General features: G+C 40.5%; 1 protein-coding gene across 6 annotated transcripts in view; it reads left to right on the forward strand.

The window, feature by feature from the left end:
• The first annotated feature begins 3,295 nt into the window (after positions 1-3,295).
• crtc3 (CREB regulated transcription coactivator 3) overlaps positions 3,296-12,930 on the forward strand; it is a 44,040-nt gene continuing 34,405 nt past the window's right edge. For all 6 annotated transcript variants that reach the window (XM_072379916.1, XM_072379917.1, XM_072379918.1 and 3 more), the window contains exons 1-2: positions 3,296-4,525; positions 12,222-12,332. In XM_072379916.1, the coding sequence (XP_072236017.1) occupies positions 4,394-4,525; positions 12,222-12,332 (243 nt within the window). In that variant the 5' untranslated portion in view covers positions 3,296-4,393. The remainder of the gene's footprint in view (positions 4,526-12,221; positions 12,333-12,930) is intronic.

Here is a 12,930-nt window from a genome sequence, read left to right on the forward strand (position 1 = left end):
TCGCCTGGATTATTGACTACCTGACAAAAATAACTGATAAATAACTAAAAATAACTAATGAGAAGGTCTGGATAGTGTAGTGGTATGATTGCCACCCTTCATGTGGGGGATATTGGTTCAAATCCCCTGCATGAAAAGTACTGTTTCCAGTAGGGGTCCTTAGGCAAGACCCCCTTACCCTATCTGTAAGTCACTTTGGATAAAAGCGTCTGCTAAATGCATAAATATAATGTTTAAACCCTGTTTAAACATAAACATAAGGTGGTCAGCAGCACAGGAGAACCACAGGGGACTGTACTCTCACAGTTTCTTTTCACTCAGACTTCCAGTAAAACTCAGAGTCCGGTCACCTCCAGACATACTCAGATGACTCAGTACCCTGTACCCTGCCAACTGGGTAAATGAGATGATTGTAGACTTCATGAGAACCAGGAAAAAGCTAAACATTATTTCTGTCCTGGGAGAAGAGGTGGAAGAGGTGGAAGGCTACAGAAACTGGAAATGCAGAACTTGCACCATCTACAAGAAGGGACGGAGTAGACTCTAGCGCTTGAGGAATCTCATGCCCTTCATTGTTTGCAGCAAGAAACTTTGCAGCCATCAGTTGGGGCAGCAGCATCATAGCCACTGACTCAAAGAAACTGGATAAACTGATAAAAAGAAAGAATAAAAGCTGTCTCTGTAGCAAAAGCTGCTCAACATAATGGACAATGCTGCACACCCTCTACATAACACAGTGATCAAACAACGAAGGCTGCCCAATTAGAGGTTTAATCAGCAACAAAGAACACTACACAAGGTCATTTCTGCCCGCAACAGGAACTCTACACAATAACTAATAACTGTTCTGAGACTTTATGCTCCAAAATGACCCCCTTCCAAATATGCAAAGTATTAATGAATTCAATTAAATTGTTTGTGCAAAAATACTATCCTGATAAACGGCTCTATCCTTTAAAAAAAAGAGATTAAATTATGTCTTTTACTAACAAAGAGGAAGATACAGTTTAAAAGTGGTTCTTTGCTGATTTTGTCTTGGTGTAGACGCAGATTTGTCCCTTGAGTTTGGTGCCTTTTTAAAGCTTAATTTATTAATAGGTCAGTGTCAGTTGTCTTAAAAAAAGACATTCCTCTGAAGATCGTCTGGTACAAGTTCTGGACTAAAAATAAGTGAAAAAGCAGTCAATGTTCAAAGAAAAACTTTGATAGACCTCCCAGGAGGCTGGAGTATTATGACTCAAAACCACTTTAAAAGATTACAAGAAAGCCTGACTGGAAGCAAAATGTAAAGAAATGACTGGTGGCTCAAGGCCTTTGCACTGAACTGTAAGGTAATGTCTTCTATTTTTAATTTCACTGATACTTAAGTTATATAAAATTTCAGAATCATTCCACTTTCAAGGATGTTTGCACTCTGATTGGTTTAAAGTAATATGAAATTATTTTAAAATGAATAAGGGGGGTTTGATTTAAGGTAACTTCGACATAAAATGGGCTGGGTTTGATTTAAACTCAAGTCACACGCCGTTTCTAACCGATTTAATCGACTCATTTCGGTGATACTGAACTGTACTTTTAATTTCACTGATACTTAAGTTACATAAAATTTCAAAATCATTCCACTTTCAAGGATGTTTGCACTCTGATTGGTTTAAAGTAATATGAAATGTTTTTAAATGAATAAGGGGGTTTGATTTAATGTAACTTAGACATAAAATGGGCCGGGGTTTGATTTAAACTCGAGTAACACGCCGTTTCTAACCGATTTGATCGACTCATATCGGTGTTATCGGTGATATTGAACTGTAATGTAATGTCTTCTACTTTTAATTTAACTGATACTTAAGTTACATAAATTTTCATAATCATTCCACTTTCAAGGATGTTTGCACTCTGATTGGTTTAAAGTAATATGAAATGTTTTAAAATGAATAAGGGGGTTTGATTTAATGTAACTACGACATAAAATGGGCTGGGGTTTGATTTAAACTCGAGTCACACGCCGTTTCTAACCGATTTAATCGACTCAAATCGGTGATACTGAACTGTAATGTAATGTCTACTACTTTTAATTTCACTGATACGTAAGTTACATAAAATTTCAGAATCATTCCACTTTCAAGGATGTTTGCACTCTGATTGGTTTAAAGTAATATGAAATGTTTTTAAATGAATAAGGGGGTTTAATTTAAGGTAATTTAGACATAAAATGGGCTGGGGTTTGATTTAAACTCAAGTCACACGCTGTTTCTAACCGATTTAATCGACTCATTTCGGTGATACTGAACTGTAATGTAATGTCTTCTACTTTTAATTTCACTGATACTTAAGTTACATAAATTTTCATAATCATTCCACTTTCAAGGATGTTTGCACTCTGATTGGTTTAAAGTAATATGAAATGTTTTAAAATGAATAAGGGGGTTTGATTTAATGTAACTACGACATAAAATGGGCTGGGGTTTGATTTAAACTCGAGTCACACGCCGTTTCTAACCGATTTAATCGACTCAAATCGGTGATACTGAACTGTAATGTAATGTCTACTACTTTTAATTTCACTGATACGTAAGTTACATAAAATTTCAGAATCATTCCACTTTCAAGGATGTTTGCACTCTGATTGGTTTAAAGTAATATGAAATGTTTTTAAATGAATAAGGGGGTTTAATTTAAGGTAATTTAGACATAAAATGGGCTGGGGTTTGATTTAAACTCAAGTCACACGCTGTTTCTAACCGATTTAATCGACTCATTTCGGTGATACTGAACTGTAATGTAATGTCTACTACTTTTAATTTCACTGATACGTAAGTTACATAAAATTTCAGAATCATTCCACTTTCAAGGATGTTTGCACTCTGATTGGTTTAAAGTAATATGAAATGTTTTTAAATGAATAAGGGGGTTTAATTTAAGGTAATTTAGACATAAAATGGGCTGGGGTTTGATTTAAACTCAAGTCACACGCCGTTTCTAACCGATTTAATCGACTCATTTCGGTGATACTGAACTGTAATGTAATGTCTTCTACTTTTAATTTCACTGATATATAAGTTACATAAAATTTCAAAATCATTCCACTTTCAAGGATGTTTGCACTCTGATTGGTTTAAAGTAATATGAAATGTTTTTAAATGAATAAGGGGGTTTAATTTAAGGTAATTTAGACATAAAATGGGCTGGGGTTTGATTTAAACTCGAGTCACACGCCGTTTCTAACCGATTTAATCGACTCATTTCTGTGTTATCGGTGGTGGGGAACTTTGCTGCCGCCTTGTGGCCGCCGCCGGTACTGCGCGCGTTTAACGAGGTAATGTTTTTCTCGCAGGAGTATGGGGATAACAAGCCTGCGGATTTCAGTTGGCGTGACAAGCTCTGTAAGCCGAGGACGAATGAGCTGAAAACATCCGCTGCAGTTCCGCTGAACACTTCTGAATTGGCGGCGAAGAAGAAACGAGCTTTACCGTCGGCGCTGTTTGTTTATCTTCATGGAGTCGTCGGGCTGGAGTTTGTCTGAGAGCTCTCTTCTGTCCGTGGATTAACACAAGACTCGCCTCCGCTGTGATATCAACTTAACCAAAAGCGTGAATTGTGGATTGTGTTCGCGCGTCACGTTTGAATCATTGGAGGTTACTTATTCCCAGTTTGTGGGTAACAAAGTGGAAATTCAGTCAAGTCAATGCAAGACCAGCGGACACTTGTTGAAATACAATTCACCGAGCGAACCTTTGCTAACGTTTGTAGCGATATTTAGCTAACGAGGCTACGAACTTTTTAAATTGCTTTCAACACAACTGTGTTATATACGTGGACAGAGGACAAGTGTCCACAAGCGGATAAAGTGCATTTGTGAGAATTATTGGGATGCAACACTCAGCAGCTTAGCTAACTTGGCTAGCTGCCGCTGATCCAGTTCCCCGTTCACCTCTGTGTGATGTTAGCAATGACAGCTAACGATATGTTAACGTCAGATTCAAACAAGTGGTTCGTGAAAATGTGTTTATATGAAGTTGAATTCCCCATTAACTTCTCGTGATTGCTACGTCTTTCTTCTCAAAAGTTGTTACAGTTCACTTGCAAACGCGTACGTTTGCCCAGGCTCTATTTATCCTGGTTTGCTTTAATAATTAGACAACTTTATTAACTGGAGCTTAACGCTAGCATAGCTGCGTTAGCAACGACTCAGCTCTGTCACCGCGGCCAGCCGAACCGACTCTGAGATAACTGCTTTACCGCTTATGTGCGATGTCTTTCTAAAACTCTCATGGGTTTGCTGCGACGTACACTGAGACGCTTTGAAAGATAGGACCCCCTCCTCCCCTTCCCTCTGCCCCGCACCGTCTTCTACTGTTTCCAAGTAGGTAAAGTTAGTAAAACTGCGGCCCGCACAATGTCCGGCTCCCCGGGCACAGGTGGCTCAAACCCCAGGAAGTTCAGCGAAAAGATCGCGCTGCACAACCAGAAGCAAGCAGAGGAGACGCGGGCCTTTGAACAGCTGATGACAGACCTCACCGTATCACGGGTAAGAGCGCTTCATTTTCAGCTTTATGTCCTGTTCATGTGCTTGAATGCAGAAGTCTCGACAGCAGTGAGTTTCTGGGAGACTGCTGAGATTTTCTATCTGTGAATGTGTTCATTCAGCGGTGGCAAATCATCCCTCCTGCAGACATAACGTTGACTTATGTGCTCAAAGCAACCAAAAAAGCAGGAACAAGTGATTTTCCATTGAAAGCGAAGGGAAAACTCTCTCTTTAGGGGGAAATACTTGGTGTGGAGGCTTCTTAATGTTTGCAGAGATAACCTTGTTTTTGCTGTAAAGGAAGCAGCGTTTCCCATTGAGATATTGCTGTAATGTTCCCCCCTCCCTCTCAGTCTGTCATATTAATTAAGCTGTGCTATTGTTCCACTGGTTGGACTAACCTGGAGGGAGTGGGAGCAGCTCATAAGGAAGGATGGCCTATCAGTCCCATTGTAACCGTGCCTCGGCACATTTGCATTACAGGTGGTCAGGTGTCCACTTGTGACTTTTGCTATTTAAAGAAACTTGTCCGTATTCTGAGGCATGGTAAATCAAACCTTTCAGCTGTCCTGTATGTGTTCCTTCAGCACAACATTAATACAGGTTTGTGCTTTTCAGGGCTGAGAATAAACTCTGAACCATGTTCATGGTGTGAAAACGGCCTGTAAACTGAAAATAAAGATCTCTGTGCTTTGCTGTAGGACAGCAATTATCAAAGACTATCAAATACTTTATTTAGACCTGCTTTTGGAACTTAAAGCATAATTTATCTCACATTTCTTGTGGTATTAATAATTTAAGTAAAAGTTCACCTCTGAAATTAAAGTGGCTCATGCAAACTACTGAGGTAGATTTATTCTGGCTCTGAAATCTCAGAAAGTCCTTTAAACCACCCGAAAGTTAATCTTTCCCATCATTACCCATCATTTGTTAGATTAAAGATGGAATCTAAAACTCATATAATCAATTCACAGAGATGTGTGGCGTCACCAAATCTGAATTCATCCTCAAAGTGTCCAGGTTGTTGTGGAGGTGTTCGAGGAGTTTTATTCTGTTAGCTAAAGGAAAGTCGACAGGATGCTTATAGGGAGTGAAAAAGAATCCACTAAAAACCATTCGATAATCAATGAATTGGTTTTAAAGCCGGTGCTTAACAGCCTCTGGTTCCACCTTAATTGATTTACTTTTTTTAACCTGGTTTTGCTGCTTGGATTTTATTTTTTTAACTTCCTTTTATCATTAGTTGCTCCTAGACCAAAGGAAGCTGATACCTTTGGTCCCAGGGACTTTTTTAAGGTTCCTTCAGGCTGGGCAGCATGGCTAAAAAGTTCTATCTTAGTATTTTTTCATGGCAGTACATGATATAAATGACTTTGTGTTGTCAACAAATATTTAGGGCCGAGACTCTTCTAAAAAGCCGGATCAGTTATTATCATTTTGACATGGAAAGGGCTCAGATGTGGCGTCAGTTTGTGTTCTAATAATTCTTTTTGAGCCACTGAGGCTTCCAGGTCAGATCCCACATGTTTATACCACAATAGTGTGTTACAGCCTACCTTTCGCTTGTTTATGCCCTATTGATTTAAAGGTGTTTACCCTGCAGCTGAGTGCCGGTTGTGTGGTCCTCGTTCATTCAGTCTCTCACTGAACAAGCTGCAGACGAGCCGCCACGTTCAAGTCAGTCGTGTTCTCAGTAAGGCCGCCATATGGGACCTTCTGCTCTGTGCTTAAAGCAGAGAGGAGCCAGAGTCCTGCAGAGAAAGTCATGAAGGTTTGTTCTAAATGTTGCTAAAACTAGCTCAAGCGTCCTGATCCGGTGTGTTTTCAGACCAAACAAGATGGAACAAATTCAGAGGCCGCAAGGAAATGGAATAGCTTTAAAATGAGCTTTTACTCCAGTTTATACTCCATAAAATATCTTGTTTCCTGGCTCTAAGCTCTTCTGATTAACCAGGAACACGCTGCTTTCTTTTAAAAGAGTAAAATTATGCGCATGTTTCCTAATGATAACATTAACACCTCCTCTTCTCTGAATGTAATACGTCATAGAGTTCTGATGAAAATGCCGTCATTGTTGGTTGATATTGGCCGATCCTGCTCCCAAACATCCCGATCGGAGCACATCTTCTGTTCTATTGTTAATAATACTCTTTAATATCATGCATTTCCTCTTCCTGAGGATTTTATTACAGCAGGATTCATGCTGCTGCTTTTTGTTTCATTTGACAACTCGATGAGCCCCAAACATGCCACCTGTAAAAATAACACTTCTCATCAACCACAAGTCACTGATATTTCTAAACATAACATTGTGGGATTGAAATAACTCCAGGCAATTGCTCTGCTTTGATTTGAGCTGTATTTGCTTTACTGAAAAATGACACGCACAGCTTGTTGTAACAGCAGACGGGTGAAAGAGGCAAAGCTCGGGCTCACAGGGATGTCTGGCATCAACAGAAAGCAGCTCAGCTTTCTGCTACACTACATATACGAGTTGCTTTTTCAACATGAATACGGGACAAAGTCAGTAAAGTTGTCAAAGACGAGGAGAATTTAGGAGTTTGCAGCTCATGGAAAAGATAGGATTCATACACACTTTACTGGTAGATTCAGATCTGCATCTAAAGTATTGTTTGATTTCTTATCTTGTTTAAAAAACTATTGGTTTAGCTAAGAAAAAAAATCAATGATGCCCCAACACTAGTCTAAAGTCCCATAAAGGGTTTTATCTTGCTGCTCAGCACACTCTGAGCCATCCATGGATTCCTTTGAGCATGTCTGTGATCTCAGATGTGTGTAGAACAAACTTCTGTTAATAATTTCAGAGAGCACATCCCGTGTGTCAGAGAGTTGCAAAACAGAGTTAGCCAACAGAGTGCTTGCATGACTGAGAAGTCAATCCATTCACTTGTTTGACACAACTCCGACCCGAAGGTTTGGTTTCATAAGCTGCAGGCGCACAGAAACGCGGCCACAGCACATTCACAACGTTTGTTATGCTGTCTCGCTCTTTCACGATGCTACTTAATGCTGCTCAAAATGTGTCGGGCGCCGTCGTGCATCGCTGGCAGAGGTGAAGCTGTCCTCTGGTTTTGTTTTCTTTGTGCTTGTGGAGCATTACCACCTTCTTATCATGGCAGTAGCACATCACTGCCAGCTGCCGGTTAAATAAAAACCCGTCCATCAAGACGATTGTGGCACAAACTGTTGGGTTTCTATTAATTAATGACTACTGGAAAGGCAGAAAATCTTTGCACATTTCAGGACTCCAGTGCACGTGTGAGAGTTGTGTCACACACCTTTTAACAACACTGAATTGGAGGTTTTTGCATAGAATCTGGCAACATGGCACCTTCCCACAGGGCTGTGCGGAAAGTGGTGCTTTTATTCGTCCTTTAGAACTCAAACACTGTGAAACCGAAAACATTGCTTTGCTATTATCAGTGCTGGTTTACAGCTGCAAAGAGTGTAATTCATCTCCACTTTACTATGTTTTATCTCTGCTTCCAGGAGATTAATAAATGCAATGATAATCCCGACATTCATTGATAATACAGTTGTAAAATAGAGAGATTGATGAGTTGGCTGATGAGTTTAATCTGAGGTGGTGACGGGATGATAAACCGTTTAGAGTTAATTTGTATCCGTTTATGATTAATTCATAAGTGAAGTAAGCAAACAGATTTTGTATTAGAACATTACCTTTGGACTTTTAGCTGAAACGTGTATTTAAATGAAGTGTGTTGCAGTGAAGCATAAATCTCAGTGCTTTTTGAGACACTAAGCAAATGAGCGACTAAGGTTTGTAATAAAAGTTTTTTTTAGTGCATTTCATTAGATGCCAAAAAAATGGTATTGGCCATATTTATTTATTTCTAGTATAGTGTATATAGTATTTAGAGTTTCTTGGATGGTATGAAGGCCCCTTTTCACATTATTCTTGCACCATTTGTTCACAATGTGCTCTTTCTGTGACTGGTCTTGAATGGCCAGCCGAAGAGGATGTGGTTTTGAGGCGTCACTGAATTAAGTTTGCCATAAAGTATGAACTGTCCGTGACCCCCCCACCCGTAAGACAGAGCAACCCTGTCAGTGAAACCAGAGCTGGCCGTGGCACAGCGCACGCTGTCAGCAAACAGCTGGAATTAGAAGTAGCTGCTGGAACATTTACACCAGCAACCAAAGGACTTAACAGAACTGCTGGAGTCCCTCTGAAAAACCCGACTTTGTACCTGAATGCACAAACAGAACCGAGCCTTCTCTCAGCTGCTTTGTGGTGGGTGGTTTGCGTCCCAGTTACCACTAACTGTGTTAAGTGTGCTTGTTATGCGATGGAAAAACGTTGCCTTTTGTTATTTGATTATGTCCCACTTAAAAGAAATGGTCTCACGGATGTTGGGACATTTCAGTTCCTGATAGCAGGAATGTTTGTAATCTGAAGTCCACTGATGAGCCTTTAAGTCTTGCTTTGGTCTGTTCACTCATGTTGTTCATATTAATTTGAGGGATACTTAATTTTCCTCTTTTGGGACTAAAATCTTTTGTATTCTTCCTTTTTTAGATCGTGTACTCTATTGATTTATGTACCTGACCCCTTCAGTTCACCTCGGTGTTAACTATCAGGCCACTGCAGGTGAGAGCTATCATCCAGCTAGCGGGGGCTTGCAGCCGGGGGCTTGCGGGAAACCAAGGACCTTTTTGTCTTAGTTATGCAGCCGGAGTGTGAACCTAAAACCCATCGACAGTATAATGCATCACTGTGAAAACCACCCAAGCAATCCATTGGTATGAAGCCGGATTAGTGGCTTGGTGACGTAACTTCAGGTTCAGCTCTGGGTTGTCAGTATTACAAAGCTGGTTCACTTATTGTATATATCGCCATGACACCCGAAGCTTCACTGATGTTGCAATGACATCACTTCGGTAACTGTCGTATTCTTTGTCAGCTTTCCTTCCTGTTTTGGTTAAGGCAGCTGTGTTGCTTTTAAACCTGCCAGTAATATACGGTTGTAATTATCTGGTGTAAATTACACCTTTTATTTACATGAATGCACAAATATCCAGTCAGAAAACCAAGGTTGATTCACCGAAATGAAAACCATTGTTGTAGTGCTGTTTAGCACGTTGTTGGGGTTAGTTAAGCTAGATCACCTAAAGCTCCCCCGGAGCTTAAAGTGAGCCAATAAGTTAAACTTGATGTGTTGTACAGGCTCCTGCTCTGAAACAGTCCAGGAAAACAAAGCTAACTCAGTCAACAGATATAAGTATCTGCCCGCAAAGCTGAGCAAAGTGCTCATCACGGTAAACAAAGTGTTCATCATCGTGCTAAACTACCTGTTAGCTGTCTGCACAGCTAGCAACAGCTAGCTGTTTACATGCAGGATGTTTGTTTTTTTTAGGGAAATGAATGTAAACGTGTGTTTAAAATAAGCCGACCGAGTAACCAAACCAAAATGAAAATGCTCTCTGGATTAGAATATAACTCTGATATCATAACAGATTACTTTAACTAAAAATAGGCTCCTGCAAATCTGTACCGTTAACTTGGTATATCCATCTAAAGTAATGCTTTGGTTCAAATAAACCAGCTAGCTGCTTGTTAAGCATCAGATAATCATGTTGCTGTTTAGGCAGCAAACTCCGTTATCACCAGCATAGATCTGCGATAGAAAAGGACTAAATCTGGCTTCAGTGACAGAGCCATGTCCCAGGCGGCCTCTGCTGATTGCTGGGCAATTACAGCAGACGCCATCAATCTTGTTGTGCAGCTTCTCCGATGAGCAGCACAGTGTACAGAACAGTGCAGCCTCGTCTCCGGCACCACCTCAAACCAGAGTACACCGTCTGGCTCAAGGATATTTGCCAGGCCAACAGTCCTGGCACGAACCCCCAAGGGAGCCCCGATCAAGCCCCACTTAAGCCCACAGTGGAAACATTTAGTGCTGTTATTTGCACTGGCTGCAGAATGATAGATATGGCTAAGCTAAGGAGCTATGTTGCTAAATTTAGCTATTCTCCACCTTTTTTCTTCTTTTTTTTTTAATGACCATGACTAAAGACTCAGAACCCATTGACTGGTGCAAAATCCATACATTTCAGGGATGTTTTTGCTTTTTCAGAGCATGAAACTGTTGCTTTTGTTGCAGCTATGTTTTGTCTCTGTGTGCTAGCCTCAGTTAGAATAAAGAATCGACTCAAACTGTTTCTGGTCGTCACATATGTACGTCCACAGCTGCTGCATTTGAGGCGATGCTACACCAACAATAGATGTTTTGTGACTTTCTCCGGGCTTGTTCCTGATGTCTCATTATGATAACTTTTTATAGATCCGTCTGTTCTTTGTAAATCTGTTTATAAAATCAAATAAGGTCAGTTTTTGAGATTCAAATCTTGCCCTTTCGGCAGTCTAAGAAAAAAACGTGCATATTTGACTATGCCCAACCCCCTTTAAAGACTTTCTCTGCTGGCCTCTGCGGCACAACAAGCCTCTTTTTGTGGGCTGCTGGTTGGGAAGTCGGTGGAAACGCGTCCTGGAATGTGTCTCTGCACTTTGTTTGTCCAATTTCAGGTACAATTATAACATCTGCCGCTCAATTCCCAACTTTAAAGGTGTAGATGATGATATTGGATTTGGGTTGTTGAGCAAACGGAGCGTTTTCATGGTGTGACGGCTGGAGGTGTTGCATTCAGTAACATTTAAAATGATCCTCTAACTGCATGTGAAAAGAAATAGGATTTTGCATTAATGTTACCTGCTCGTTTGTTTACTTCCACCTTTGTTGTCCTTCCGTATGAAGACCTTAAAGATGATGTAGATGGATATTATATAAGAACAATTTCTGCCTGAGTTCTAGAGCAAGTGTTGGTTTATAAAACATTATATCAGCCGCTGGGACAGATATCCAACTGGTCCAGTTAAACAGTTCATAAGGTCCATGAGCTACAAATGAGCCACTCCTTCCTTTATTCACACCTGGTTAGTACAAGTTTAAGTTAATTTCAACCATGTAAATATTAAACAGCAACACTGGAAACGGAGGTAGAAATAAAAGGTAGAAATAAAAGGACGAGCAAGGCTCCATGTTCCATGTCTTTTACACTGATTTGATCCTATCCTGAGAGAAAAATGCAAGTTTTCACATAACTTAATTTAACAATATACATACTTAATTATGTATTATATTAATCTACACGTGTAAAACCAGCTTTAACACCAAACTACACACGCTGTACTTGACACCCTCTAAATCCCTGCTCCTTGAGTAAAGAATTTTTTTTTTAACTGAGTTTTGTTTGGACTTCGCTCTAATTCGTTATTTAAAACGGTTTCACACCACATCTAGATGGAGAAAAACTTCTTCTGCATGTTAAGCTTTAGTGTTGTCCTTAAATACGACACCTTTTAGTAAGAGCACATGGCTCAGGAAGATGTTTATATCAGGAGATCTTGAGGGGAAATTTGGACTTTTCTTTGGCTTTTTGTGTGAGAGAAAGATGGGAACGTTCCAGGTCAAAAAGGGAAACTATTGAAAAGTACTTTATTTCATCGTGAAACTGTAAACAAAAGGAACAGGACGAGACGTAACAGCTTTTGTTTCCATTTCAGGGAGAAATACCTGCTGTAGCTGTTATTTCTGTGATAAAACGAGCCCATCTTTCATGGCCGCTCTGTTGTTTGTCTCCTCTGTTTAACGGACAGGTGCAGTTTCAGAAGATCCAGCAGCTTCGTCTGTCTCAGTCGCGGGCTCAGTACTACGGAGGCTCTCTTCCTAACGTCAATCAAATCGGCAACACCAGCTCTGAATTCCAGGTGAGGACCCGTTAGGATCACATTTAAAACAAGTTAACACCCTTCTCCTCTAATATCTCAGCCATGTGAGATCAGTCGTAAAAAGGTGGGTCAGGAGCCTTTTATGGAGAACAAAGTGTTCCCAGCGATCTTGTTGCTTTTGAAACTCTTTAAAGCCAGAACTTGTTTTGCCTTCTGTTAGATGATCATGTGAGGCAAGTTGTTAGAGGATGGACAGAGAAGAAGTGCACTTCTTCCCATGCCAACAAACACACTCACCCTGCCTACATCTGGCTTTGGAGTGCAACCTGAGAGTGTTCAGTCGAGTGACTCTGCAGTGGCTGCAGATATTTCTTGGCTCCGGCATTAACAGCAACACAACCCCTATCTGTGAGGATCCTGTGCTTTGGGTTTCACACTTGGGCACTTTTCACTGATTCTTTGCAGAAACACACATTTACTGACCCTTACATCTGAATTGGAGGTTCTAAAACTGACAGCAGCTCAAGTTTCAGGCCCGGTGGAGTTTTTCAGAAGCTGGGCTCCAGCAGCCTGCAGCATACAGCGTAATGATTTCCCTTTATGGCTACAGGTTGGTCCCCTGGCCGACCGTGGTGGT

The sequence above is a fragment of the Leuresthes tenuis genome, unplaced genomic scaffold (assembly GCF_036924035.1).
Source record: "Leuresthes tenuis unplaced genomic scaffold, fLeuTen1.0.hap1 SCAF_2, whole genome shotgun sequence".
Lineage (NCBI taxonomy): Eukaryota > Metazoa > Chordata > Actinopteri > Atheriniformes > Atherinopsidae > Leuresthes > Leuresthes tenuis.